At 44.1% G+C, this 25,471-nt stretch overlaps 1 protein-coding gene across 4 annotated transcripts in view; it reads left to right on the top strand.

The window, feature by feature from the left end:
- tweek (transmembrane protein KIAA1109 homolog tweek) overlaps positions 1-25,471 on the top strand; it is a 576,634-nt gene that overhangs the window by 235,932 nt on the left and 315,231 nt on the right. For all 4 annotated transcript variants that reach the window (XM_070534911.1, XM_070534912.1, XM_070534910.1 and 1 more), the window contains one exon: positions 10,688-10,933. In XM_070534911.1, coding sequence (XP_070391012.1) covers positions 10,688-10,933 — 246 coding nt within the window. The remainder of the gene's footprint in view (positions 1-10,687; positions 10,934-25,471) is intronic.

The raw sequence follows: 25,471 nt of genomic DNA, 5'->3' as shown, positions 1-25,471 counted from the left end.
TTTGGTTTAAGTTAAAGGAGTCTAACAATTTATGAGTGCTTAACCATCCAACACTACTTTGAGTGAGGTTCTGCCAATTTTTCAATTGTTGGCTATAGTTTCCTGCCATTATTAGGTGTAAGCTCCTGTTTACATAAATACAAGAAAATGTGCTCTTTGGTACGATCGGAGATCTTTGTTTGGAACAGAACACGTTCAGACGTTGAACGTCACAAAGTGGGTGGTTCGCAAAATTGGTGAGAACACGAGGAGAGAGCAGCCAATTAGAAAGCAGTGAACTCCCCAGAAGTTACGTGCCTCGTTTGTCGCCGGTTTGGGGACAATATACTAAATAACTGTTTCTCACCTGAGAATGAATAAAATTTATATATGGAAAAAAAATGTATTTTGTTTCTCTAGCCTAAACATCTTCTCAAATAATAATACTTATGGCTACTGCAATTCATTACTATTAGTTTCTCAGCATGGGCGCTAGGTGGTGTTGTGCACAGAAAAAAAAAAAAAAACAGGAACAGTGGCACACTTTTCAAGAGGCAGCATCACGTCATTGCACCGCAATGTCTGACTGGGCCACCGGATCTCGGTGCATCAGAGAGAGCTGTTCAACGCACTGTTCGTTTCAAGAAACGGAAGCGACATGGGAATTCATTTCTGCCATCTCTTCAAATGCATTTCGCTCCTTCAACCGCTCTGCTTCCTCATCGAGCAACGCTCACACAACAGATGAAGATTCCATTGCAAGCACCATTTTCTTGAATTAGACTATGGATTGGATCCGAATGTGCCATTCATAGCTACAGCCACCACTTGGATCCAATCCAATCCACTAGACGTGCTATGCAAAGCCAGTCTCATAGCGAAAGCATGATCACTCGAACGAAACAGCTCTTATCACGTTCTCTTCCTAGCAGAGGGCATGCTCACTTTCAAAATGATTGACAGGAGAGTGTCATCAGTTCGACTTCACCAAAAATGTGGCCGCGCCCAGCGACTGACAGCATTGGAGCGGCCTAGGCCATTCGTGTGATGCGAAACTGAAAGCGTATTCCGAGCAGCAATCTCTGATCGCACCCCAGTTGGTCTGATAACTCGGTGGGATATCGAAGCTGATACACTGCACTTGCAAAATAGACACCATTTTGTGATGTAATCTTACACTAAATTGTTTTGGCTCTGTCACAATAAACCGCATTCACACATCTCTGAGCCATGGTACACACTCCTCAACTGCGTGTCTTCTCTAGGCATTCATATCATTAGGTCAGTATGTGTATCACGGGCAACCAGGTTTTTGTGATCCTATGAGAGCTTTGTGAAAGTAGCAAGAATTCCAGATCAGTCGTGCTCTCAGTGATGCTGATTTGTGAGGGTCCGCTTATGTGTTAGGTTTCACAGGAAGATAGCAAGTCTTGTGCTGATGCAAAATGTGATGCCAACTTCATAGGGTTCCTGTAGCCTACATCCAGTGCATCACTAATGTGATTGGGCACATGTACACAGCAACTATTAATACTTCAGATGAACCCACAATGGTTGCTTAGTGGCTATGGTGTTGTGCTGCTGACCATGAGGTCGCGGGATCGAATCCCAGCCACAGCAGCCACATTTCGATGGGCAAGAAACATTCATACACTTAGATTTAGGTGCACGTTAAAGAACCCTAGATGGTCAAAATTTCCGGAGTCCCCCACTACAGCATGCCTCATAATCAGATCGTGGTTTTGGCACTTAGAACCCCAGAATTAAAATAATACTTCAAGTGATAAATTTTGACATGAATAGCTTTATATGCCATGCGTAGTGCCTATAGGGGTACCACTGAAAGCCGTGTAGTGGCGGCCGTTGGAGCTGCCGGTGGGCCCCGTGCGGGAAACGCTCGCTTCCACTGCAGGCATGACAAGTGTGTGCGTGCTATTTGCCGCTGCTGCATGCCTTAGATAGTTTCTTCTGCAGTGTCAGTGTGTGCAAGGAAATCACGCTGTATAATAGTGAACATGTGTCTGACTTCACGGCTGTCTAGGACGACATTGTCTCCTAACGTATTGTGGGGATGTGCGACTCATGCATCCCCTGATGTGTTGTTTTCCCGCATAGCTTCCGTTTCCTGTAATCCGGCTTCGCCGCATGGCCAGGATGTCCATCGACCGGGAAAACTGGGAATTTTCGGGGAATTTGAATAGTCTGGAAATACTCAGGGAAAACTCAGGGAATTTGTGCTTCTATCAGGTAAAATTAGCTGTAATTTTATTGAAAGGGCACGAAAGTTGTGTTAATGCTGGCCCTGGAACAGAGGAATCGCAACGAATCTTTACTGATGTCATGTCATTGGCACGAGATATTGCCAGAGTAGTTAACGACAGATTTTCCAGACGCCCGATTTTTCGGACATGTCCGATAATTCGCATGGCTTCGCGGCACCACCACGACTCCAAAGAGTCAATGTATATTGCCCTGACTTCAGGTCTGAAATGGCATTAATCATAGAGTTGCTTACTACATTACCTAGAGGGAAATGTGGCACTACTGTACTGTGGTATGCATGGGAATGCCGGTATATTGTGACTTCGGATAGGCATCGTTCTCGAGGAGACTGGACACCGTGAAGACGCGCTTGGCAAGCACCGTTCCGCTGTCACAGTGATTCATTTTCTACTGAAACAGCACGTGAAAAGCTGTTTTGGTTTTATTATTACGCAAAAACATGTTTTGTTTAACTATGAAAACTTGTTATTGCGTGTACGTTATATGTTACGTAAAAAGTATCAGCGGGCCGCTAAAGTTGGATGACAGACGACAAGGTTCGTGCTCGCTCTGAAACAGTTTGTCGTCTGTTCTTGCTTTTCTTCGCTTGGTCATGCATTGTAGGTGAGTAAAGATGTAGTATGCATGAATGGAAACATTTTATTAAGATTTTACTTTGAGAACGCATTATTTGTTTAGCCAAATCCATGTTTTAGACGAAGCCTTTTACAACACCAGCCAACACGAGCCTCACAGACACATATACCGTCATTCCCATGACAGCATGGTGCTCCCTTAAGAAACTCCCATAGACGGTGACGCAGGATTACCCTCTAGGTGTTATAGTGAGAAACTCTATGGCATTATTCAAAGCCACTAGCGCCGCCATTTTTATTATCTCGCCGCCTCAAACCGGCACTCGCACGCAGATCCGCTGGCAGCCGTAGCCACCATCACGGCAACGTTAGACCTAGCTGCTTCTACGTTCGCTCTTAAGCTTCTTGCCATGCAATGCCTTGTTTTTCATTGAAAGAATTTGCCGCTGTCAGCAATAGCACCGACTTCGCCTTTCTAATCCTTGTGATTGGCTTCGAAGCTTGCGAAGCACAGCGCGTTGTGTAATGACAGTTTTCCGAAAGTTAGCTTCGCCTTTATACAGCAGTGGTACGCAATGAAGCATAACAAGCGTGGGAAGCGGCTATTGTCACGGGACACAGTATGTATTCCTTAATTATACACGCATGCACCCCCGTCTACTGTGACAGTACGAGCACCGATATGCCTAATAAGTGTACTGGTAGGCCTTAAGAGCTTTCTCGGATGTGCCTGTGGCAATTTGAGCCCTTAAGGGCAGGTAAAGACATGCATTCATTTTTTTTGGACTGCCTTATTATTCTGATAGTTTTGCGGCCCCTAGGGAGTCCGAAAAATCGGACGTTGACTGTACAACTGACCAAGAGGATTCTTCAAATGGTCCATGGGGCGAACGCGTGGCGGAAGGAGGATGAGAACAGAAAGGACCGACGCACTGAGTAATTAGTGAGAAATAAAGCGTGTCGCCACCTCTTTGAAAGAGCTTTAGCTAAAAAGAGCTTTAGCAAAGCATTGGCTGACGCCGAGATGCAGGTGTCCCACATCCAGACCAACATAAACTCTTTAAAGCAGTGAAACCCAGCACTGAGATGTTGTGCACGGGCTGAGAGTACGTCAGGACAGTTGAGGTTGAGTTCCCAGCTGCTGAGAGAGAATCTTAGTTGTGACAAAGTTCAGGCCTCATACCGATGCATTTGCTATCAGTTGATAGAAATAACTCGTATTCGAAAATATTTACTTCTGTATGCATCTCCTTTCCATTTGTATTTAAAAATGTTCGACTCCATTTGGGATGGGTTTTACCATTTTTATCGCTGTGCATTTTACTAACACCTTCCTTCTGTTTTATTTTTTAATAAAATAGATGTTACTCATTACTATTCAAACTTGATTAAGTCATTTTTTTGTATCAACATGCTTACTAGAGAGTGACGGCATCGGGCATAATGGTGTCAGCCTGTCTTGACATAAAACAAATTCTGGTTCATCCAGGGAATTTTGCAAAGGTGCTCAGGGAAAACATGGAAAACTCAGGGGATTTAGGAATGTCAACTTGGTAGATACCCTGAGATGGCTTTACGACAGCGGTGGGTATGCTTGCAGGGTAGTACGAGAAATGGCACCGGTGTTGCTCTGCTAGCGCCACCTAACAGCGCGGTTACTTGGGCGCAAAAGGGAGAAGGCTTTTCCTCTTTGACTCGGGGTTGGCAAGCGGCTCGGACATTCCATGCATGCGCCGATCCATGCTTTTGCGAGATCATCTCACGAGGCCTACACCAGAATGAATGAACACGATTGTTTGAACGCGCCATTGTTAGCGTGACCATATGCACTAACGACTAAGCGTTGTTCAGCATGGGGCGAACATATTCGCTCGCTATTTGGTTGCGGTGAGTCAGACTTCCGCGATTTGTCACGTGCCCATTGGCATGTTTTCTGGATAGCAATTCGGCTAGCAAGTATTAGTGCATAAAAGGCACAATAAATGTCCTTGCACTACTGTGTTGTCGTTCCTTTGTTCCAAGAGCATGGGTGAGAACCCTGCAGTGCCAAGTGTTTGCCTTAAATGTGCATCAACAAGCTTGCCTACGAAATGGAGCTCGTCGCCAGTATGCTGCTTTCATAACACCACGGTCGCTAATGGCTTCATTTATTGGCCCATTAACCAACATTCTTTATGCACACACTTTCTTCGTTTGCATACCGTGTTTCTTTATAGTAGGTTGAGGAAGCGGTGTCGCATCTGCGAATGGTTCGTGCAGGTGCAGCCACATGAGAAGCCAGTGACAGTAAAATTTGCAAACCAGCATGATGAGCTTGAGAAAAATAGCACATATAGGACTGCGGAAATAATTAAAGGTTGGTTGTTTTTATGCTTGCGTCTTACCACTGTCTGCACAGCATGAATTTCACATGTTCCATCATTAATCAAGCAGAGCATTTTGATGATTTCATCAGAGCACACGAGGGAGATATTGGAAAACGCCAAAGCTGAAAATTTGCCTCCCCGCTTAGTCAGGATCTTATTACTTGTATATCTTATGTTATTCTTTAGTGTCACCACGATTTTTATTAGCATCACACTCGCACCAAAATGCAGAATTAAACTGCATGTTGTACAATGGAACCCCGGTTTTGCGACGACCCGGGTTTTACGACGGATTAGCGCAGTTCCGCCGAAGTCCCCATAGAAGCATTGCATCAAAAACCCCAGTTATCTGACAGAATTTTATGCCTGACCCGCATTATATGACGACCCTTGCGAAGTGCGGTATGGAACAGCGGATGAAAGAAAAGTGCCGCGGGTCTCTTTGCTCACTCCGTCTCTCCGCATCTGGAGTGCTTGGCACCGCTCGACCGGTGCGCTCCAGCACAGCTTTCTTCCCTGCCTCGTCTCATCGTTCATTTCTCTCTTCCTCACCAGCAGCCAAGCGCGACGCTTGCTGTGCTGCAATAGTGCCTTTTCTCCCCAATCACTTTCTCCCTCTCTTCTCTGCAGTGTCGCCTCTCGTCGCATTGGGGAAGCGTTTCTCTCCTTCCAGTTTCCCAGCAGCAGATCCCTGACAAGGTACCGCGGAGAGGCCTGGGTTTATTGCACATGTTCTTCGTCATAATCCTAGCGACCTGTGTTCAGTGGAGGTATTGAGTTGTGTGGAGCAAGGCGACGCATGAGGTCCCGAAAACGGACAGTTCTGTCGCTCGGCAGTAAGCTGAACATTATCGAGGAAGTGGAATAGCAGCATGGAGCCGTGAAAGCCAGCATTGCCTGGTACCTTAAGATACCCGAATCTTCGCTTAAGATGATCCTGGCAAACAAAGCAGTGATATTGCAGAATGCCAACAAGCTCGGGCTCAAGCGGAAAGCAGCAAAAGAAAAACAGCATGAGAAGTTTGAAAAAGGGCGGTATTATTTACCATATGCAGCCTGAGCAAACCCTTGCGTTTAAGGGTGACAGCTGCCATGGTGGCAAGCGTAGTAAAGAGCGCGTGACGGCACTTTCTGTGCTAACGAGAATGGTTCTGAGAAGCTGCCTGTGCTCGTTGTTAGGTGGTTTGCAAAGCCATGGTGCTTTAAGAACTTGAAGACGCTGCCGTGCAGCTGCAACTTCAATAACAGGGCGGGGATGATGTCCTTGCTCTTCAGCAATTTTTGTGCAGCAGCTTGGTAACAGAATGGGTGCTAAGGCAAGGAAAATATTGCTTTTCATGGACAACGCACCATGTCACCCACCCAATACGTCCAGCCTGAGGAACATAAAGGTTGTTTTTTTTCCACCCAACTGCACAAGCCGGCTGCAGCTGCTGGATGCCGGCATCATTAAGTGCGTCAAGCAAGGGTACCGGAAGCGGTTAGTGCAGCATCGGATGGCGGCTATGGGGCACAAAGAGTCGGAAAAAAAAAATCACTGTGCTCGACGCCATGCATTATTGCCCGTTCATGGAACGCAGTGTTGCGAAGCACACTCGCTATCACGTTCAAGCACTGTGACTTTAAGCAAGAGACTGCCTCCTCTGCTGGCGACACAATGACCTCGGTGCCGCTCGAAGCCGATGCAGGGTTTGCGGCCAACGATTTCAAGTGTTTAAACCTCACCACCATCTTCACTGAGTACGTGGAGGCCGACAAAAATGTTGCGATCTGCGGCGAGGTGTCGCTGGATGACGCCATCGAGAAGGCTTTGCCTAGTGCCGACACCGCTGCGACATTGGACGAAGACAACGACAACGCCACAGATGCCGTGCCTGTGTCTAGCAGGTTCGCCCAGGTGCTACGGCACATAGACGGTATCAGGAACTTCATTTGTTCACGCGACGCCGCAGAGGACCTCCTTTTGGACGTTGCCCAACTCGAGTGAAAGCTCTTGGTTCACGGATCAAACAAGGTCCAAAAGAAACTTACTGATTTTTTTAAAAGTTCGCGCCGGCTGGCACGAATCGCGGCAGTGGGCAGTAGAGTGCCTGAAGGTTCATTTGAATAAAGCATGATTTGTACCTGTACTGCAGCGTTAATTCTTATTGCATTTACCTTTTTGGTAATTTGGGTTTGCAAGCCCTGCAGAGTGTGTTAGTAGTTTACATTGAAGTTTGTCGTAAATCTGTCGCACTATATAAGTAGTATTTTTATAGGCATAATTTATGTTCGGATTTTATGACGTCCACATTTTACGACGCTTTTTCGCGGTCCCATGAAAGTTGTATCATCGGGGTTCCACTGTATCAGCTGTTGTAGTGCCCCGAGTCTGAATAGCCAATGCAGCTCTTTTTAATTAGTTAAAAGAGTATGCTTACACAATATTAACACTTTGAAAGCAAATACAGAGCATGGCAATAAATAATTTTTGTAAACCACATGCTGCATTGAAATCATTTTCAAAGAAGAGACAAATACAGTGAAGTAACATGAACATATATTGACCTATTTCATGTAATAGAAAAAAAAGAGACCAAGCACTCACTACCACCACTAGCAAGAACAAAAAAAAGAAACATGAAGGTTTCTGAATTGACCACGACGCATGACACAGCTGGGCTAAAGTTAATCTGCACTAGTTGCAGACATCAGGGCTTCGAAACTCAGGCATTTCCCATTACTGCAAAGTGATGTTAAGAGGCATTCAAAACATGGTTGAATGCTCTGTCAAAAGCCTTTAATGCTTACAGACGCCAGGTTTTACAGCCAATGTGCAGGTAGCTGAGGCTTGCGTACAACGAACATTATACGCTGCAGGCCGCATTTCAGTGCCATCGATAGGTAGAGCAACAGCCGATTGCATGCAATGCATGGGTGATTGCGTGACGTTTTATTGCGATAGCAATTATATGGACACTCCAGGTGCGTTTTTGTCATCGACGTTGCTGTGAGCTTTCGTATGAGTGACACCATGTGAGAGTGAGCCGGCGAATGTTGTTCAGTCTTGCGTGCGTCAGCGAGGAACGCAGCCCAGATGCATGCCCTCTCCTGCCGCGCACAAGGCAGGGGAGTCAGGCAAAAGAGAAGGGGCGTTCTTCTCTGGTGGCTGCTAGGGTACCGCAATGTCCTCCTCACCCACCGCTCTGTACAGAGTGGAGACAACTGTGGCATTTACTACGACTTTGGCCATGCGAATCGGCAATGCTGTAGTAGACGCCTTTGGCAAATGCCATAGGGACGCGTTGCCGGCACACGTGTGTCTTAAAAGTGATCTGCGAATGTGGCCAAAGTGTGCGCCTGTGCGGGACTCATCTTTGAAGCGATCTGCGATGTTAGCAGAGTGCACGTACTCCCAATAGCTTCGTATGTGCCATGCTTTTCACGTTTCATTTGCGTTGAAACGAGAGATGCATGAAGGTCAATTCGCTTGCTGTTGCCACGATTCCTCACTACAGAATTTTGACAGCGAGTTTCCACGCTCATCGAGCTAGATATGTTCATATTTACCTGTGTGCGCATGACACATTGCTGGTCAATTTATTCAAAACACGTTGGCGGGATATTTGGTTTGAATCCATGATGGAATGTGTAAGCACGGCTGAAAAAGGATGTAGAAAGGAGCAGACAAAAAGACAGCGCTGTCTGTGTGTGTTTCTTTCTACGTCTTCATTGAGTCACGCTTATATATTCTATATTTGTTAATTTTGTTAGCAAGCGAATGTTTACATTTATACGGTCCCTAAAACTACTATCCTTACTTCGTACAGCTATCTACTAATTTGCTATCGCAATCAGTACTTCGCCTTTCTGGCGGAACTGCAAATGTTTTTGAAGGTGCCGTCGCCTGCTTTTTAACAATGAGCACTTCACAGCTTTGTTCCGCCTTCTCTGGCTTAAATTTTGCATGTTCTTTTTTCTCTTTTCTTTCTTTTTTTTTCAAAGGGGGGCATCATCATTTAAAGGGGTGTGTCTCATCACTGACAACAACCTAATGTTTATCGTATCTTCTGGACTGTATACGAGGCGATGAAGTTTAAACGACCTGCCTTGGTTGCTTATGCCTACGCTGTTGGGCTGCTAAGCACGAGTTCGTAGGATTGAATCCCGGCCACCGTGGCCGCATTTCGATGGGGCGAAATGCCAAAACCTGCATACTTACGGTATATTTGGGTGCACGTTAAGGAACCCCAGGTGGTTCAAATTTCCGGAGTTTCCCACTACGTGCCTCATAATCAGATCGTGGTTTTGGCACGTAAAACACTATAATTTAATAATCTAATCTAAGTTTAAATGTGGAAGTGCTCGCTGGAGGTGCCGTGACATCAAGCAAGAAATAAAAACACATGGATCGCTCCAAACCAGCTGTAAACAAAGTGTGCTTGCTTATCTTATCCGTCGAATAGCCGTGATCCACTGGCGTCGTCGCTCTTGCGTGCGAAGCAGCACAGGAAACTAAGTGTGTGCCTGTCGAGTTTTTGTATGTGTTAAAGCACCCAACTACGCAACAGTTGTTTCAAGACATCGCTGAAGGCTGACAGAAGCGTTAAATTACGATCAAGTGCACACGTGCATAGGTGCTAATGGGAACAGTGCTTGCCTAGCCCACCTACGCTTCACAGCCTTCGTGACAGGTGGCATTGCCTGTGTTTTGCGCATGGCGTATTGCAGAAAAGGGGAATCCAAGAAAATTTTTATTTTCTAGCACTTTTGTTCCAAGTGTATGGCACTTGCAACATTTGCTATTACAGTATTGCATGGTATAGGACTAGTGTCTGGAAGACAGTGTTCACTCGATGACAACTTGACACGCTGTACTTTGATTTGTACCTTCAATTTGATTGTGTTGCTTCGCAGGTTGTTTTCAGCTTTACTGTTCTGCTTAGCCCTCTTTAGTATTTTGCAAGCTCATGTGGATTGATGTGAAACAGGAGAAGAGGCTCAGACTGTGGCATACGTGTTCATGAGTGACTGCATATTCTGCTGATAATTAAGATATCTTCATGTCACTGTACCAGGTTTCCGTGAAGCTGTTTTTTTTTTTTATGGGAGTGCTCATGGTCCCCTGCGAGTTGTTCGCTCGCACTAGTGCTTCATCATACAAGTGCTCACGCATTGTAGTGTGGTTGTTTAGGGTCTCATAATAATGGACATTGGACTGATAAGGAAGCAGAGTATAAACAGCTCCTCCAGCTGAAGTGCAGGTGTTTGTTTGTGCAGGGATCACTTGTTTCATACAGAATAAATCACAAGTGGTTAGTCTGCAGCGGTGCTGTGTTGAAGAATAAATATTTTTAAAGAAAGGAAAGGCAGAATTCTCTTCATAGAAAGGGGCAGTTTGATCCACTTAACGAGATGTGACGCCACTGTTTCTCCTACAGAAAAAATTTGCAAGCTTGTGTGTATTTCTCCTTTGCTTTGGTTGAAAGATCCATTGGGTTCCAGGTGGCCAACTGGGAGGAGGCTGTGGCACCTCTGCCTCACTTGGTGACACGACCCACAGATGGGGCGCCTCCTTCAGCGTCCTGCTTTCTGCACACCAGCTCGTGCTGGAAACCTCGCTTCACACCTTGGGGCACCCGCGGCTTCTCTGATGTGCACATGGTGGCACGGGCACGGAGAGCTGCATCCATTGGAGCTGCTGGCAGCAGTGCTCGTCCATCACACTTCACCACCAAAAATAATGCAGAGGTAATCTGCCTTTTTTCATTTCCAACTGCCTCTGAGAAGAGCCCATTAAGCAGCAGCTGGGACTCTCCTTAGTGACATCTGTTCTGATCTGAGTCGCTGCACATGTAGCATGCAGAGAAGCCTAAATTCAATGTTGTATAGTAAAACTTTGTTGATTTGGATTTCAAAGGACTGGAAAAAAATGTCCCAATCATATAAATGTCATATTGTCACGTGGTAGTGACTGTGAAGAAAGCAGCCAAACTGAGAAAGACAAAACTAGCGTTTTATTGGGCGAACTTGTGCCCTCAAAAACAGGCTACACTCAAAGAACGGCGACAGCGGTGAACACAGTCTGCGATCGTCAAAAATCTGATCAACGGGTCAAGCGCATCGGCTTTTATACATCAATCGTCGAATGTTCCAGACTAATCGCTGGGACCCGCGCGCCTTCCACAAAGTTCTACATTATTCGCGTCGCACACACATGCAATCAGATTACACAAGGTTTGGTCACAGACAGTGGGTAGAACCATCGATAACATTCCAGAAATTTCCCACACATGCAAGCGCATCCTGCACTGTGCGATAACATTTGTTAGGCGGTGAAACGTGTCGCCCAATGAAGACAAGTACATGTGTCAATATTATCAAGGGTATCAATAGAACAATAAAAAAATGCCCACCAAATCAACACGCATTTATGTACTGCATTAATAAGCAAACCTTGTTTCTATTTTGAACAAAACGGTGTGGAAGCTGCAATTCTTATCATCTTGTGACTGGTTAGTGCTCGCAGTCGTGAAGGCCTCGTGACTTCCACCCCAATGTGGCAGTGGCTAGAGACCCATATCTTGATCTCAGGCATGCTTTTCACTTCTGCGGGCACATTCTGATTATTTTAAAGTGAAGCTTTCCTTGCCTCTTCCTTTAACCTTCTCACTGCTGCTGCTGCTGCTGACTGGCTGCTGTCTTGCCTAATAGCTCATACACAAGACTTTCTGTCTTGTATCTATTCCTATAGTTTTACTTCTACTTATGATCATTTCTTCGTTGTCATGTCATTCTATCGTTATCATTCTGTTGTAATGATCCCACCGTCGTCCCACCATTGTCATTGTGCCCACAGCATCTACTTTGAAGGGTGAGCTAGCAGGGTGTCTACCAACCGGGAAAACAGGGAAAACCGGGAATTCTCAGGGATTTTCAATAGTCTGGAAAAAGTCAGGGAAAACTCGGGGAATTTGCACTTCTATCAGGGAAAATTAGCTGTAATTTTATTGAAAGGGAAAGAAAGTCGTGGTAAAGCTGGCTCGAGTAGGAGTAGTTACTAGTGTTTAGTCAACGGCCGACTTTCCGAATGCCCGATAATTCGGACGGCTTCGCGGCACCACCACGTACCCCATAGCGCCTATGTATAATAGCGTCTGAAATTTCTGATGCAAGAACCCTTCGCCATACGATTTTCCGGACTTTTTGCCGTCATGGCAGGTCCGAAACGGCATTAATAAAACCACCACCAACACCGCCGTTTTGATTACCTCGTCGCTCCTCGAACCGGCGCTCTTGCACGCAGATCCGCTGGCAGCCGTAGCCACCACCGCAGACGCTAGGCCTAGCTGCTTCTGCGTTCGCTATTAAGCTTCTTGCCGTTTTGTGCCGTGTTTTTGATTGAAAGAATTCGCCGCTGTCAGCAATGGCACCGACTCCGCCTTTGTGGTCCTCGCGATTGGCTTCGAAGCTCGGAAAGCACGACGCGTTGCATAATGCCGGTTGCCAAAAGTCAGCTTCGCCTCACTACAGAAGTATTGTGCGGTGAAGCCTGCGCAAATCATTGCGATGAAGCTCAACAAGCGTGGGAAGGGGCAATTGTCACGGGATACAATATGTATTCCTTCATTGAACACGCGTGCATCCGCTGCCTCCTGTCACAGGATGAGCATCGATTTGGTGAAATAAGTATACTGGCAGGTCTTCAGAGCTTTTTCTGATGTGCTGCGGCAGTAAAAGACATGCAGTGGCGTACCAACTATTTCTAGAGTGCGTGTGTGTGTGGGAGGCAAACTGCAGAAATAGCCTGGAAATGCTTCTATTATAAGTATATTTAACCGACAGGGACCTATTTATCACTTACACATGGTGAACCACGGGGCCAGAAAAATGAGCTGAATTTACATTTATCTCTTGCAACTATATATATAACATCTCGATGATACAGGGGCAAAAGGCAATGAGTGCACCCATAGTGGTCTCGGATCTCACCCAGTAGGAGCAGTATCGCGTACATAAAAAGGCACATTTGCTACAAAGAATTTAAATAATTCAACAAAGAATTGTACTTGCTGCTTAAGTCTACAACATAAATGTATCGCTAGTTTATGCAATAGTACTGGCGAGGTTATAGGCGATGACGTACAAATAACATAAGTTGCTTGCAGTATTCACACACACACAAAAAAAATGGACTCGCCATCCCGGCCCTGCGACAGTGGACGTCCAGCAAAGCTGCTAAAAGCCACCACTACAACTGCTGAGGGGGGTACGCAATGCTTTAGTGCTTTATAATGCCCCCCCCCCCCTTCCCACACACTCAATTTCCACCAGATTTGATGTCTGCAGAGTTCACAGTTATTCTAGGGTAATGGGAGAAATTTTGTTCGCAAAACACATTCATAAAGCTCCGAATAGCTTACGTGCGTAATATACTAAAAATGTCATAATTAGTTCTTTATCTTTGAAGTTTGCCTACATATTGGTGATAACGCGCCCTTTATTTTCTCCAAATATAAACAAAAATGTATTGCTTAGTTCATGGAGGACATCGCTGAAACAAGGATGGAAGGTGTTATGACGCATGGAAATAAGGAAATAAAAACGACGGCTCATTATTATTTACGCTTTTAACCGGCCCAGGAGCGTACAACTTTTGTCACACATTGCAGTTACAATGGCCCCCCTCCACTTTCCACAAAATATGAACCTGTTGTAAGCTACAGCTATGTCGAGACACCGGGAAGCAGAGTTGATCGCGGCTATATCACACGCTCTATTGCTTGAATAAGAAAATGTTTACGAAGGCTGTATTTGATCCGACCATTTCGCACAAGAAGTTTCCATTGGGCACCACCAATTTTTGCTAAATTTGGTCTTGGCGGCTTTTATAGTGCTGCCAGAGCACCGGGCTCAATTCTTCCGCTCTCGTTAGACACGCTCAAGCACGCTGGAGTGCTCGCATACATAATTTATTACGAAAGCCATCTACTTTGAACTTCACCTCCGCATCACCCATTAATTTGTCCTTACTGTCACCAAACCTAACGAAGCTGCCTTCATTAGTTCAATGAGGACACCAACAGAAACTAATATATCACGCATGACAAAGAAAAAAAAAGAGGGTTCAATGATTACTCGTAACGCTTCTCGATAACCCGGAAATATTAAAACTATGCGACACATTCCACTTGAAATGCTGCCTGTTCCTTCAAAGTATAAAGTATCTTAAACTCTATTGGGACAGTAGTAGTCGCGTGATAATTTCGAACACTTGTTCACAATTTTTTGATGCTGCATTTGATCAACATGCATGTACCATCGCACATAAACTTGCCGTATTGTTCCCCTTATGTTCGCACAATTTTATCTCAGTTGTAATTATAATTATGCACGCGCAGCAGTCTAAGTCTTACAGCGCTCTTAAAACAGACTAATAAGGCTGTGGGCCACTTGCATACCTATTCTAGTTGAAAATGCGCATTTAACCCACCCATTAGTAGCATTGCCTACACCTTATCCATACCATGCCCCTAATTTCCCCTAGAAATAAAGATGCCTTGTTTAGCTCACCAAGAACACCGGAGAAACGAACTGCGAATCTCGTAATATCCCCTTCAGTCACAGCATAACATTTGCGAACGCAACCTATTTTTTGCCATTACTGTGTAGTGGTCACAAGGAATAGACAGTGAACATTAGGCTTTGAGTACATTGCGCATTCGGCTTTCTTAAGGTACACCCATTCCACTTTTCAGTGAGATCTATCGCTTCAAACGACAGCTTCCACGAAGGCATTGCCCTCTTTGACGTCCCTTGAAAGAAGGTAATGCCTTCGTGAAAGTGAAGTGGGGGATTTCGATAGTAACCGCAAAAGATTATTTCTTCCCTTGATGTAATGCTTGGGCCCAATAATTAATCTTTGCAAGTAATTTGAGTGGGCGATTCAATATATTTATTGACGAAACATAGCACGACTCACTGTACAATTAATGAATATTAGTCACTATGTATTTACAATGGGTCACTATAAAATTCAGAGGCATTCTCCCGCATTGCCTTCATATGGAATCTCCGGCACCTAGGGATAAAATTGATACAAATAGCTCATCTTGGAAAATATTAGCTTCTCTATGCATCTCGTCTTTATTCGTATTTGAGAATGTCTCACTATGAGTTTTACGCATTTTTTCCATTATATCTTTTTTCACTGTGCATTTCACTAACTCCTCCCTTCTGTTTTCTTTTTGAATAAAATAAACACTACCCCTTACAAGTCAAGTTGGATTAAGTAGTTTTTTTTATTTTTTAACCTGCCTACTAGAGAGTGACACCATCGGGCTACGTGGTGTCAACCCGCCTCTTGACATAAAATAAAGTTCTGTGTCGTTCAGGGAATTGGGAAACGTCAACTTGGTAGACACCCTGGCTAGGTGTAGAATAATGTGCTGGTCGAACTGCATCTGTCAGAATTGTCATCATGTTGTCATGCCATTGTTGTCACACCTGATATGTCATGAGCCATACACAAAGTAAACAACAGAAGAAAAAATATGCTTATTTAGCACATGTTCTTTTTATATCTTTATGCCATGACATCACTGCTAATGTCATGCACAACAGGCAAGAAAGTAAGATCCTGAATGCTATGTAGCACTCCTTTCTTCCATAATTAGGCTGGACCGGTGGACGTCGTGCCCTTGTTAACCTACAAAGCTTGGGTTGCTGAATAAGTGTGGGTCTGTGGTCTTTTGGTTGTCTGTGGTTATTGATGACAACATTGTGTTATGATGTGTTCATTTAAGGCTTGACCATGGTTTCAACTGGTCTACATGATGTCAAGGTTGTTCACTGTGGTGGTTCACCGTTGCCATAACTATCGACATGATAAGCGATGACGTGGCCATTGTGTAGTTTGAAACTATTCTGTCCACCTAGTATTGCTCGAACATTATTAACCCTTTCGCTGTCACCCACGTACCGGTACGTCATTGACACTGTGGGGGGGGAAGCGCGATGACGAACCGGTACGTTCTCTATCGTGCGTTAAAAATTTCGCTCCTGAGTACAAAGCTGGCGCTCCTAAACGGGCCACGCCATCTGTTGACTCTTTCTACAAGTTCGTATTTTCACCCTGACCTGTGTTAATACATGTATTGACGAGTACGGTGCGACTGCCACTCCCCCCTTTCTCTTTGCTGAGTGGCGCGGTGGCTCCGCGTTCGCTGGATCATGCGTCGCACGCGTGTGGTTATGGGTTCAAGGGTTGTTCTGCCATCTCCGCTGGTTTGAAGGTTTTTATTTTTCTTCTGTTGGTGTGTCTGCTACGGCGCGTCAAGTATAGGCGCACGCGCCGCCGTTGCCTCTCCGAAAAGAGTGACTCGATTGCTGTTTTCGCTCTCTCGCCGCACCCTCACTTCGGACTTGCAGCAGTATACGTAAAGCCCTTCAAACTTTGTTTTAGCCTTTTTCCATCTCCCTCTGTCTTCTTGATCACACAACGTCCCATTTTTCTCCGTTGTGCTGGCGACTGAAAGCACATCCTTCCTGCGCGCGGTTACTTTCGGATAGCTGAGGCGTGCGGGACCTTCGTCTGCTCATTGGAGCGGTGGCTCTTTGGATTCAGAATACGAGCCGAGCTCGGATTTGGACTCGGACAGGGTCTCATGCGAGGAAGCGATGAGTTCCGCATCGTCAGATTCGGATGTTGAACGGATGTCATAGTCCGGCTGATGATGATGATAATGTTTACTAACAACAGCACCAGAATACTGAAATGTGCATATTGCATTGACTATGTTATTTGTATACCAATCATAATGAAAAATAAGTTGCTATGTTCATTCCCTGTTATGCTCGTTCCCTGAAACCAAGCCGACACTGGGTGTGCGTCACGGCCAGAAAGGTCCGACAGCAAAAGGGTTAAGCTGTCCAGCCAAATCACTGATCATAGCGCCACACTGCTGAATGTTTGCATCACAAACATACCAACAAATAAGATTGCTTCAGGCCTATCTTCATTTGACCTTAGTGACCACTTACCAGTTTTTGCAGTTTTTTCTATTATACCTAATAAACCTAATTTCACCAACGTATCACAGTGTGTATGACGTATTGACGTACAATAACGTATCGCGTCATAAACCAGCTCACACCAGCTCACACCAGCTCACACCAGCTCACACTTCTGAGCAAACATTTTGCTCAGAAATAGTGCTTATGATCTGGTCTTTTGTTTATTTTGTTTTGTGCAAAACAGTATTCTGATCGCGCATATAGCATTTTCTTTTGCTATCTCACAACATGTTATTACGGCAATTTTTCTATGGTACTGCACACATTAAAGAAAAAAATTTAAAAGCCATGGATCAGCACTAGTCTTCAAATAACAAAAAAGAAAAACAACATGTATCATAAGTTTCTTCAAACACGTGACGTGGCGGCTCTAAAATAATTGAAAATGTATTGCAATTTATTAAATACCAACATACGGAAAGCTAAGAAGATTTATTATGGATGCCTATCTGTCAAGATTTATGATGATCCTTGTAAACTGTGGAGTGCAGTGAATAATCTAGGACAAATCACGGAAAGCAAAATGCATATTAACATCAAAGCCTTTTCCCAAGGCATGAGCGATGATGCAGCTATCACGGCTTTGAACGAGTATTTTACCCACTCCAGTGACTATTTGCTGCCTTCAGAACAGAGTACACAGGAAAGAATTTCCCGTAGAGCAAGGCAGCCTAACATAATGACTTTAGCCTCAGTGACACCTTCTGAGGTTTTAAGCTCGATAAATAGACTACGTAAGAACGCCGCAACAGGTGCTGATGAATTAAGCGTCGCACCTGTGAAGTATGTTTCGGATCTCACCTCTCAGCCCCTGGCTCATATCATTAATCGTGTTTTCGTTTCTGGTCTTTTCCCTTCTGATCTCAAGCTTGCGCATGTATGCCCTGTGTATAAAGGCGGTGCTCTAAATCACATTTCGAACTGTTGGCCAATATCTGTCTTGACTGTACTATCAAAAGTGTTTGAATCTGCCATAAATTGCAAACTAAGGAACTTTCTTACTAAGTATCAAATGAACAATGCTCATTACGGATTCCAGAAAAGCAAGTCCACTTAATTAGCCCTAATAAACATTGAAGAAGAGATCCTAAACAATATAAAAAAAGACTATATACAGTTAGATTGCATCTTGATCTGAGAAAGGCTTTTGATAGCATAAAACATGATATTCTAGCACAAAAATTATTCGACTATGGAATATGCAGCGCTGCTCTTGAACTTATTAAAAATTACTTTCCTGCCGGAAAGTGTGGGATTCTCACCCGTGCTTTTGGGACAAAGGAACAACAACACAGTAGTGCAAGGGCATTTATTGTGCCTTTTATACACTAATGTTTGCTAGCCGTATCGCTATTTGCAAAACATGCTGATGGGTGCATGTAAAATTGAGGAAGCCCGACTCACCACGACTGTATAGCGAGTGAATATTTTCGCCCCATGCTGGACACTCCTGGTCATTGGCGCATACAGTCACGCGAATGGTGGCGCGTTCGAACAATCGTGTTCGTTCATTCTGGTGTCCTGTTCCTAGGCCATCCAAGACGGTCTCGCAGAAGCATGGATCGGCGCATGCAGTGAACGTCTGCTGCGCTTGCCAACCCCAAGCCAAAGAGCCTGCTCCCTGTCACGCCCGACAAACGCCGCCATTAGGTAGCGCTAGCAGCGCCACACTCGCGCCATCTCTCGTAATGCGCTGCAATCCGACCGATCGCCGCCGGCACTAAGCTGCGCAGAGACATGCGGGGAAAACAACCTATCAAGGGGCACGCCACAGTCGCGCATTCCCACAAAAGCAGTATGTTAAACTCGGAAGGTTAATGTCAGCAGAAGCTGAATTTACGCAAGGCATTCCACAAGGTTTGATCTTAGGACCCTTTATATTAGTCTTAGTATTGATCTTATACTTTATATTAGTGATCTACATAATATCCCTTACAGTCAGTCAGTCAGTCAAGAACTTTTATATCCCTTACACAGAAAACTAATATGTATGCAAATGACACGAATGCCTTTTTAGTGCTGAATCAATGAATATTCTTCAAGTTACTGTAACCAATTATTTAAGGCATCTGGAAGAGTGGCTCCATGAAAACAAACTTGCATTAAACAGAAGTAAAGCAAAATACGTTACTTTTAAGCCTATGTACAAACCATGTATTAACCTGAAATTTTCCTTTCAAGGCACCACTTTAGAGTGCATTCGCATGCAAAAATTTCTAGGTGTTTGGTTTGAGGAAAACGTGTCGTGGAATAATCACGTGATAAAGCTTGCTTCTGAATTAGGCAAAACTGTAGGCTGCCTGTACAGGTTATCAAATCTAGTATCATTATGGCTAAAAAAGGCTATATATTACGCCCACTTCTACTCTCGCTTGTCTTACTGTGCGCTAGTATGGGCAAAAACGTCTGCTCAAAACCTAAAAAGACTCAAGGTATTGCAAAAAAAAAAAAGGTTCTTAGAATACACTCTCGCGAACTACATACTCATCAGCTGTTTATAAGTCACAATATCAACAGAACAAGTGATCTTTATACATTTTTATTTTTATTTATTTTACAAGTACTGCCAGCCTTGTTATCAGGCCTTAGGCAGGAGTAGGCATGTGGAACAAAGAAACAAGTATGAAATAACATCAAACAAGGTAACAGACACTGAAAAGAATCTGCATAACAAACAACACAAGAGAAACCTTTTCGCAATCGGGATTTGACTGGTAAAAACAAGGGATGAATGCTATGGTTTATTCACAAAGTGCAGAAAGAAAGGATGAAACTGTTGGACAGTTGACATTTGTGGCAGGTAATGTGTCCCATTCGGAAATCGTGTGCGGGAAAAAAAAATTTTTAATGTGTTGGTCCTGCAGGAAATCTCTAACCTTTTTGTTGTGATAAGAGCGTGTGCAGTGGTGGCTAGCCGGTAGAATGCATAATGTCTTATCTATTCCTAATTGACTGTTATAGAGTAAGAAGAAAAATTTCATTCTGTCCCAGTAATGCCCTATTGCAAAATTTTCCAGTTCTGCAGCTTCTAGAAGAGATGATGGGGATGTGTGCCAGCTGTACGAATTGAAAATAAAACGTGGCTGATTATCTTTGGACTTCCTCTATTTTAGTGATGTTAGCTTGTGGGTGTGGATCCCAAACAATCGCAGCGTATTCTAGAATGGGCCGGGTGAATGTTTTATATGCCAAATGTTTTATTTCACGTGAAGCGTTTCGTATTGATCGCCTTAAAGAGCCTAGTTTCTTCATTGCTTTATTATAAATGTATGTTACATGTTCATTCCACCCAAGATCTGATGTTACTACTGCTCCCAGGTATCACATAGACACGACTGATAAAGACTGACTGTTAATGCTACAAGTAGGGGTTAAGGGATTCTTTTTGCGAGTAATGGTCATTGCAACAGTCTTTGTGAGGTTAATAGTCATCTGTCATTTCGAGCACCACGTTTGTATTCTAGACAGTGAGGTGTTTAAAGCTTCCTGATCATTTGAATTGCGTATTTCGTTGTACAAAATGCAGTCATCTGCAAAATGTTTTGTCTTGATGTGTATGTCACTGATGATGTCGTTGATAAAGATAAGAAAGAGGAGCTGCCCTACCACTGATCCCTGTGGAATGCCTGAGTGTACATTTGTGGGTGTCGAAGCTGTATCGTTGACCTGAACACTTTGTTTCCGTAATGCTTTAATCCAGTTAACTAAGGCGTCGTTCTTTAAAATAGGTTTAAGTTTAAGAAGTGTTTGGGGTGAGAGACGCGGTCAAATGCTTTTTCAAAATAGAGAAATATTAAGTCAATTTGGCTCTGTCTATCTAAAGCTGTCGCTAAGTCGTGAACTGTTTCTACGAGCTATGGGAGAAAAACCTTGCAGAAAACCATGTTGTCTTGCGTCAATTATTGCATTGTCGTTAAAAAAGGCAGAAATGGGCTCTAAAATTATGTGTTCGAAAGTTTTTGCGCATGTGCATAGTAAAGATATTAGAGAGCTTTAGAATTGGGGGCACAAGGCTCTGGGCCCCCAAGCCGCGTTGCGTCGGTTGCTCTTGGGTTTAGAGGAGCAGCAGAATTTGAGGATTGGATCGAACGCAGACAGCATTGGGTTGAGTGCTCGGGACGCCGCAGTGTAGAAAATAGAAAAATGCTTGGAAGCAAAAAAAAAAAGAACCTCTTTTCTTACAAGTGAAAACGAACAAAATGCATTTTTGAGCTAAAAGAGCGAACAATAAAATGTAAGAAACGTAATCACTGCGTTAGTACCGGTTAGTATTACGAATTAAGTGTGCAATTCTAAGCCAAGCAAAGCCTCCTGGCTATCTCGCAATATCTCGTCACCCGCAAGGGCGGCCCGACACGGCTTGGGGGCCCACGCTAATTTTCGATTTTTGGGTCTTGGGTTAACGAGAATGCAAGAACCCAAGACTGGCTTGGGTTCTGTGCATGCGCACTTGGGCCCCCAATTCTAAAACTCTCTATTGGCCTGTATGATGTGAAGAGAGACGGATTTGCTGTTTTTGGTATGGGGATGATTTTCGCGTACTTCCAGTCAGTTGGAATTTCCGCACATGACAGTGATTTCTCGAATATTAAAGTTAAATACTTTGAACACCATTCAGTGTACCTGGAAAGAAACGCATTCGGGATTCCATCTGGGCGATTTCTTAGCATCGAGGTTAAGCATAAGTGCTAAAACACCTTCCTCAGTAATTGTGGCATCACCAATCGGCAGAATGTGTTCATAGCCAGGGAACTGTGGGCTGATACCGTCGTCACGCGTAAACACTGAGCAGAAATATCGGTTGAGCACATCTGCGGTTTCGGCACTGTCAGTTAAAAAGGTATCACCCATACAGAGTTTGCGTGCAGCTTTCTTTTTTGGCGATAAGTGCTGCCAGAACTTTCCTGGGGATGAGACGAGAAAATTTTTAGTGTTATTTTTTTATAGTATTTTTGTGCTTTTTCATTTTATCAGCTAATAATGTATGCAAGCCAAGAAGGCGATCGCTTGTGGGAAAAGTTGGGCGCTGCTTGAGTTGTTTTGTTGCCTTTTTCAGTTTCCGCTCTATTCATTCTATTTCTTTTGTTACCAAAGGATTGCTCTTCCGGAGCACTTTTCGCTTCACAGGTACAAAATCACGGATACACTTCAAAACCAGGAACTTGAAGTAGCCCCATATATCATCAATAGAATATTCGGTTGATTCACACCTGGCATGAAATTCTGAAAAAGCGCCATCTAGGGGTGTCCAATACATCAACATCACTGGCACGGGAGAAATCTGGGACAATTCTTTCTTGTTTTTCAATCTGTGGAGCAAATTTCACTTCCAACCTAAGGTATACCATTTTGTGATCCAATATACCTTTGAAAACCTGAATTTGTGGGTTGCAGAGGACTACGGCAGTATTTGCAAGGAAAAGGTCCAGAATTGATAGTGTATTGTTTTGAATACGGGTAGGTTCTTTGACAAGCTGTGAAAGGTTGTGAAGCACTACTATATCTACGAAAGGTTCAGAAGCACTTGAGAGGGGTTCAGGGAAATCATTATTCCAGTTTACAGAAGGAACATTAAAATCACCCGCAAGTAGCATACTGCAGTGCTTATTCTTATAGGCGCACAAGAACTCATTAAGATTTTCAAAGAAGGTGGTGTCGCAATTTGGAGGCAAATAAAACCCTCTTATGATTAGATTACACTCGTCAAGAAAAATTTTCACAACACATTCAATTCCTGCATTATCAGGCATCCTAGCAACACTCAATGTTTCTTGGCAACGCCGCCGCCACGGGAATCCTGTCATGTCTGTAGATTCCGTAACCGCGAGGTGTTATTTCAGAGTCGCTGACATCACTATGCAACCAGGTTTCTGTTATTATTAGAACATGGGGTTTGTGGGCAGTTACAATACTCTCCAATTCGGCAATGTTGTTTGCTATGCTCCGAGCATTTATGTGTGGACACCGAAACATTTAAAAAAATTTTTTAACACAGGAATGGGGTCATTGCAGTCCTTTAGGGTTTTCTCGACGGAAGGTGACAGGTATGCGTTTCATCTGAGCGCTGTCCCATCGATACGTTTGATTGTCAACCTTTATCTTGTCATACCGAAGCCTTACTTTGGCATCTGCTTTCCTATCTTCAGCTGTGCTGTCCCAGAGGTGCTTCCTTATCTGCCATGTGTCTGCTGGAAAATCTTCTGAAATTGATATATTTTGCCCTTTGAGCTTGTGGCAGTTACTCAGCACGGTTGTTTTTTCTCGGCAGTCTTTAAATTTAGAATGATACGCTGGTGATTCTTTGCCTGCTTATGGCCCATCATGTGCAGTCTTTCAATGGAAGATAATAACCTAAGTGCTTTAAAAATAATTCTTCATTTAATGTGGTCAATAGCGAATCCGGTGTTTCGTTCACATCTTCTTTAAAGCCAAAGGCTAATAGGTTGTTTCATCTGCTCCTATCCTTTAAATCTATTAGTTTCTTTTCTAGATTCTGTATTCTTTGCATGTTCTCGAATTGTGCTCCGAGTTCCGCATATTTGGCTGCTATGGTTTCCACGTTCTCAAGTTTAGACTCAATGGTGTTTAATCGCTTCTGCATATTCTTTTGTCCATCAAGAATTTCCCTCAGCAACTGTTCAGTAGTGGGTCCAGGATTGGATTCAATATCCCCACTGAGCAGCAGCAACGAGAGTAAAAATTTTTAAACAAACATGCATACTAACGCTTGAAGGGTACGCCAGCTGGACTAGACAGCAGTGAGACGTTTTGACGGAGGAGTATGTGTTACTAACCTGCGTAAACAACATGAATGGGTTGGTCATGGCTCTGACAGATGACCAGCTGGCGTGCCTACTGAGAGTATTCTGGGGCAGGAGGGTGTTTAAGTAGTCGGGTGGAATGGAAGTTGAGTGCGTTGGTTTCCGGTGAAGGCTTGCCCAAAAAATCCACCTGAGGTCTGTTTGCGCAGTCTCCACAGAGTATAAACGGGAGTGCAGGGGTGATGCTGCCGGTCGTATCTTGAAGGGCGCCAGCCATCGCTGTCGTACCGGATAGAAGAATCTGCGTTGGTCAACGGGTTGGTCATGGCTCTGACGGATGACCAGCTGGCGTGCCCACATTTAAATTACTACTTTATACAAAGAAAAACCAGCTTTATCAGCATTCATTTGATAGCTCCCTCCGATACACTCTCCAAAATCAACTTAGAGTATACCAGTTCCATTTTCCCGGTCAAGCTACGGAGAATGTCTTCTTCAATACCACATACCAGCAATACTGAACAAATTTTTAACTTGCACCAATTTCGAACTGCCTGAATATAAATTCAAGAAACATGTGAGAACTATGCTTCTAAACATTAAGGAAATGCTTGAACACCAACATCTTTCTTTTGTTACCCTTATCAGGGGCATAGCCGGTGGGTGGTAGGGGGGGTCATATGGGGCTTCAGCCTTCCCCCTTGAAATTTTTTTGTGCTATCATGCACTGCTGACCAAAACAACCCTCGATGCGGGAAATCATTCTGGATTTTATGTCTTTCATGCTGAAAAAGACATTTCGCCGCGAACATTGCAAACTCGGGCTGGATTTCTTGGCAACGCCCATGCACCTGGAGTTCCATAACGCAAGAAGCCCCAACCGAGCTCAAAGTTTCGGGACATATTGATGGTGAGCGGGCTCGTCGTGGCACCTCGCAGAGGCCATGGAATCTATGGAGAGCATGGATTTCAATTCTGAATCTTTATGGGTATAAAGTTCTTATAAACTTTTGATGCAAAAGGTGCACTGACAATTCCAACGTCTTGCTTTAGATTTTCAATTCTGGAACTTTGTGGGTGTAATGTTGTCATAAACATTTCACGTCAAAGGCGCATTGACTTCTCTGAAGTTGTACGTCGGTCCATACAACAAGACAAGCCGTATCCACACACTATCAGACAAGTTGACAAAGCATGCAGCGAGGTCTGATGAGATGAAGCGTTGTAGTTGTTCATTTATGCCGTCATGTCACAGAAAAGTACATCAACAAATTTTCACCTGCACGAGCGCATCCATGTGAAGACACTAAAGCCAGAAAAGGTAACTATGTTTTTTTTTCTTCTTTGACTTTTATTCGTGTGGACACATTGAGCCTCTTCAATTTTCCTGTTTTCGCTACCTGCGGGCTGCCAGAACGAGCCAGAGCGCACACGTTTTTCACGTGTTGCCCTG

This window comes from Dermacentor albipictus, chromosome 3, assembly GCF_038994185.2.
Source record: "Dermacentor albipictus isolate Rhodes 1998 colony chromosome 3, USDA_Dalb.pri_finalv2, whole genome shotgun sequence".
NCBI classification, from domain to species: Eukaryota; Metazoa; Arthropoda; class Arachnida; order Ixodida; family Ixodidae; genus Dermacentor; species Dermacentor albipictus.
The sequence above is the reverse complement of the archived record's forward strand: the minus strand, read 5'-3'. Positions and strand labels throughout refer to the sequence as shown.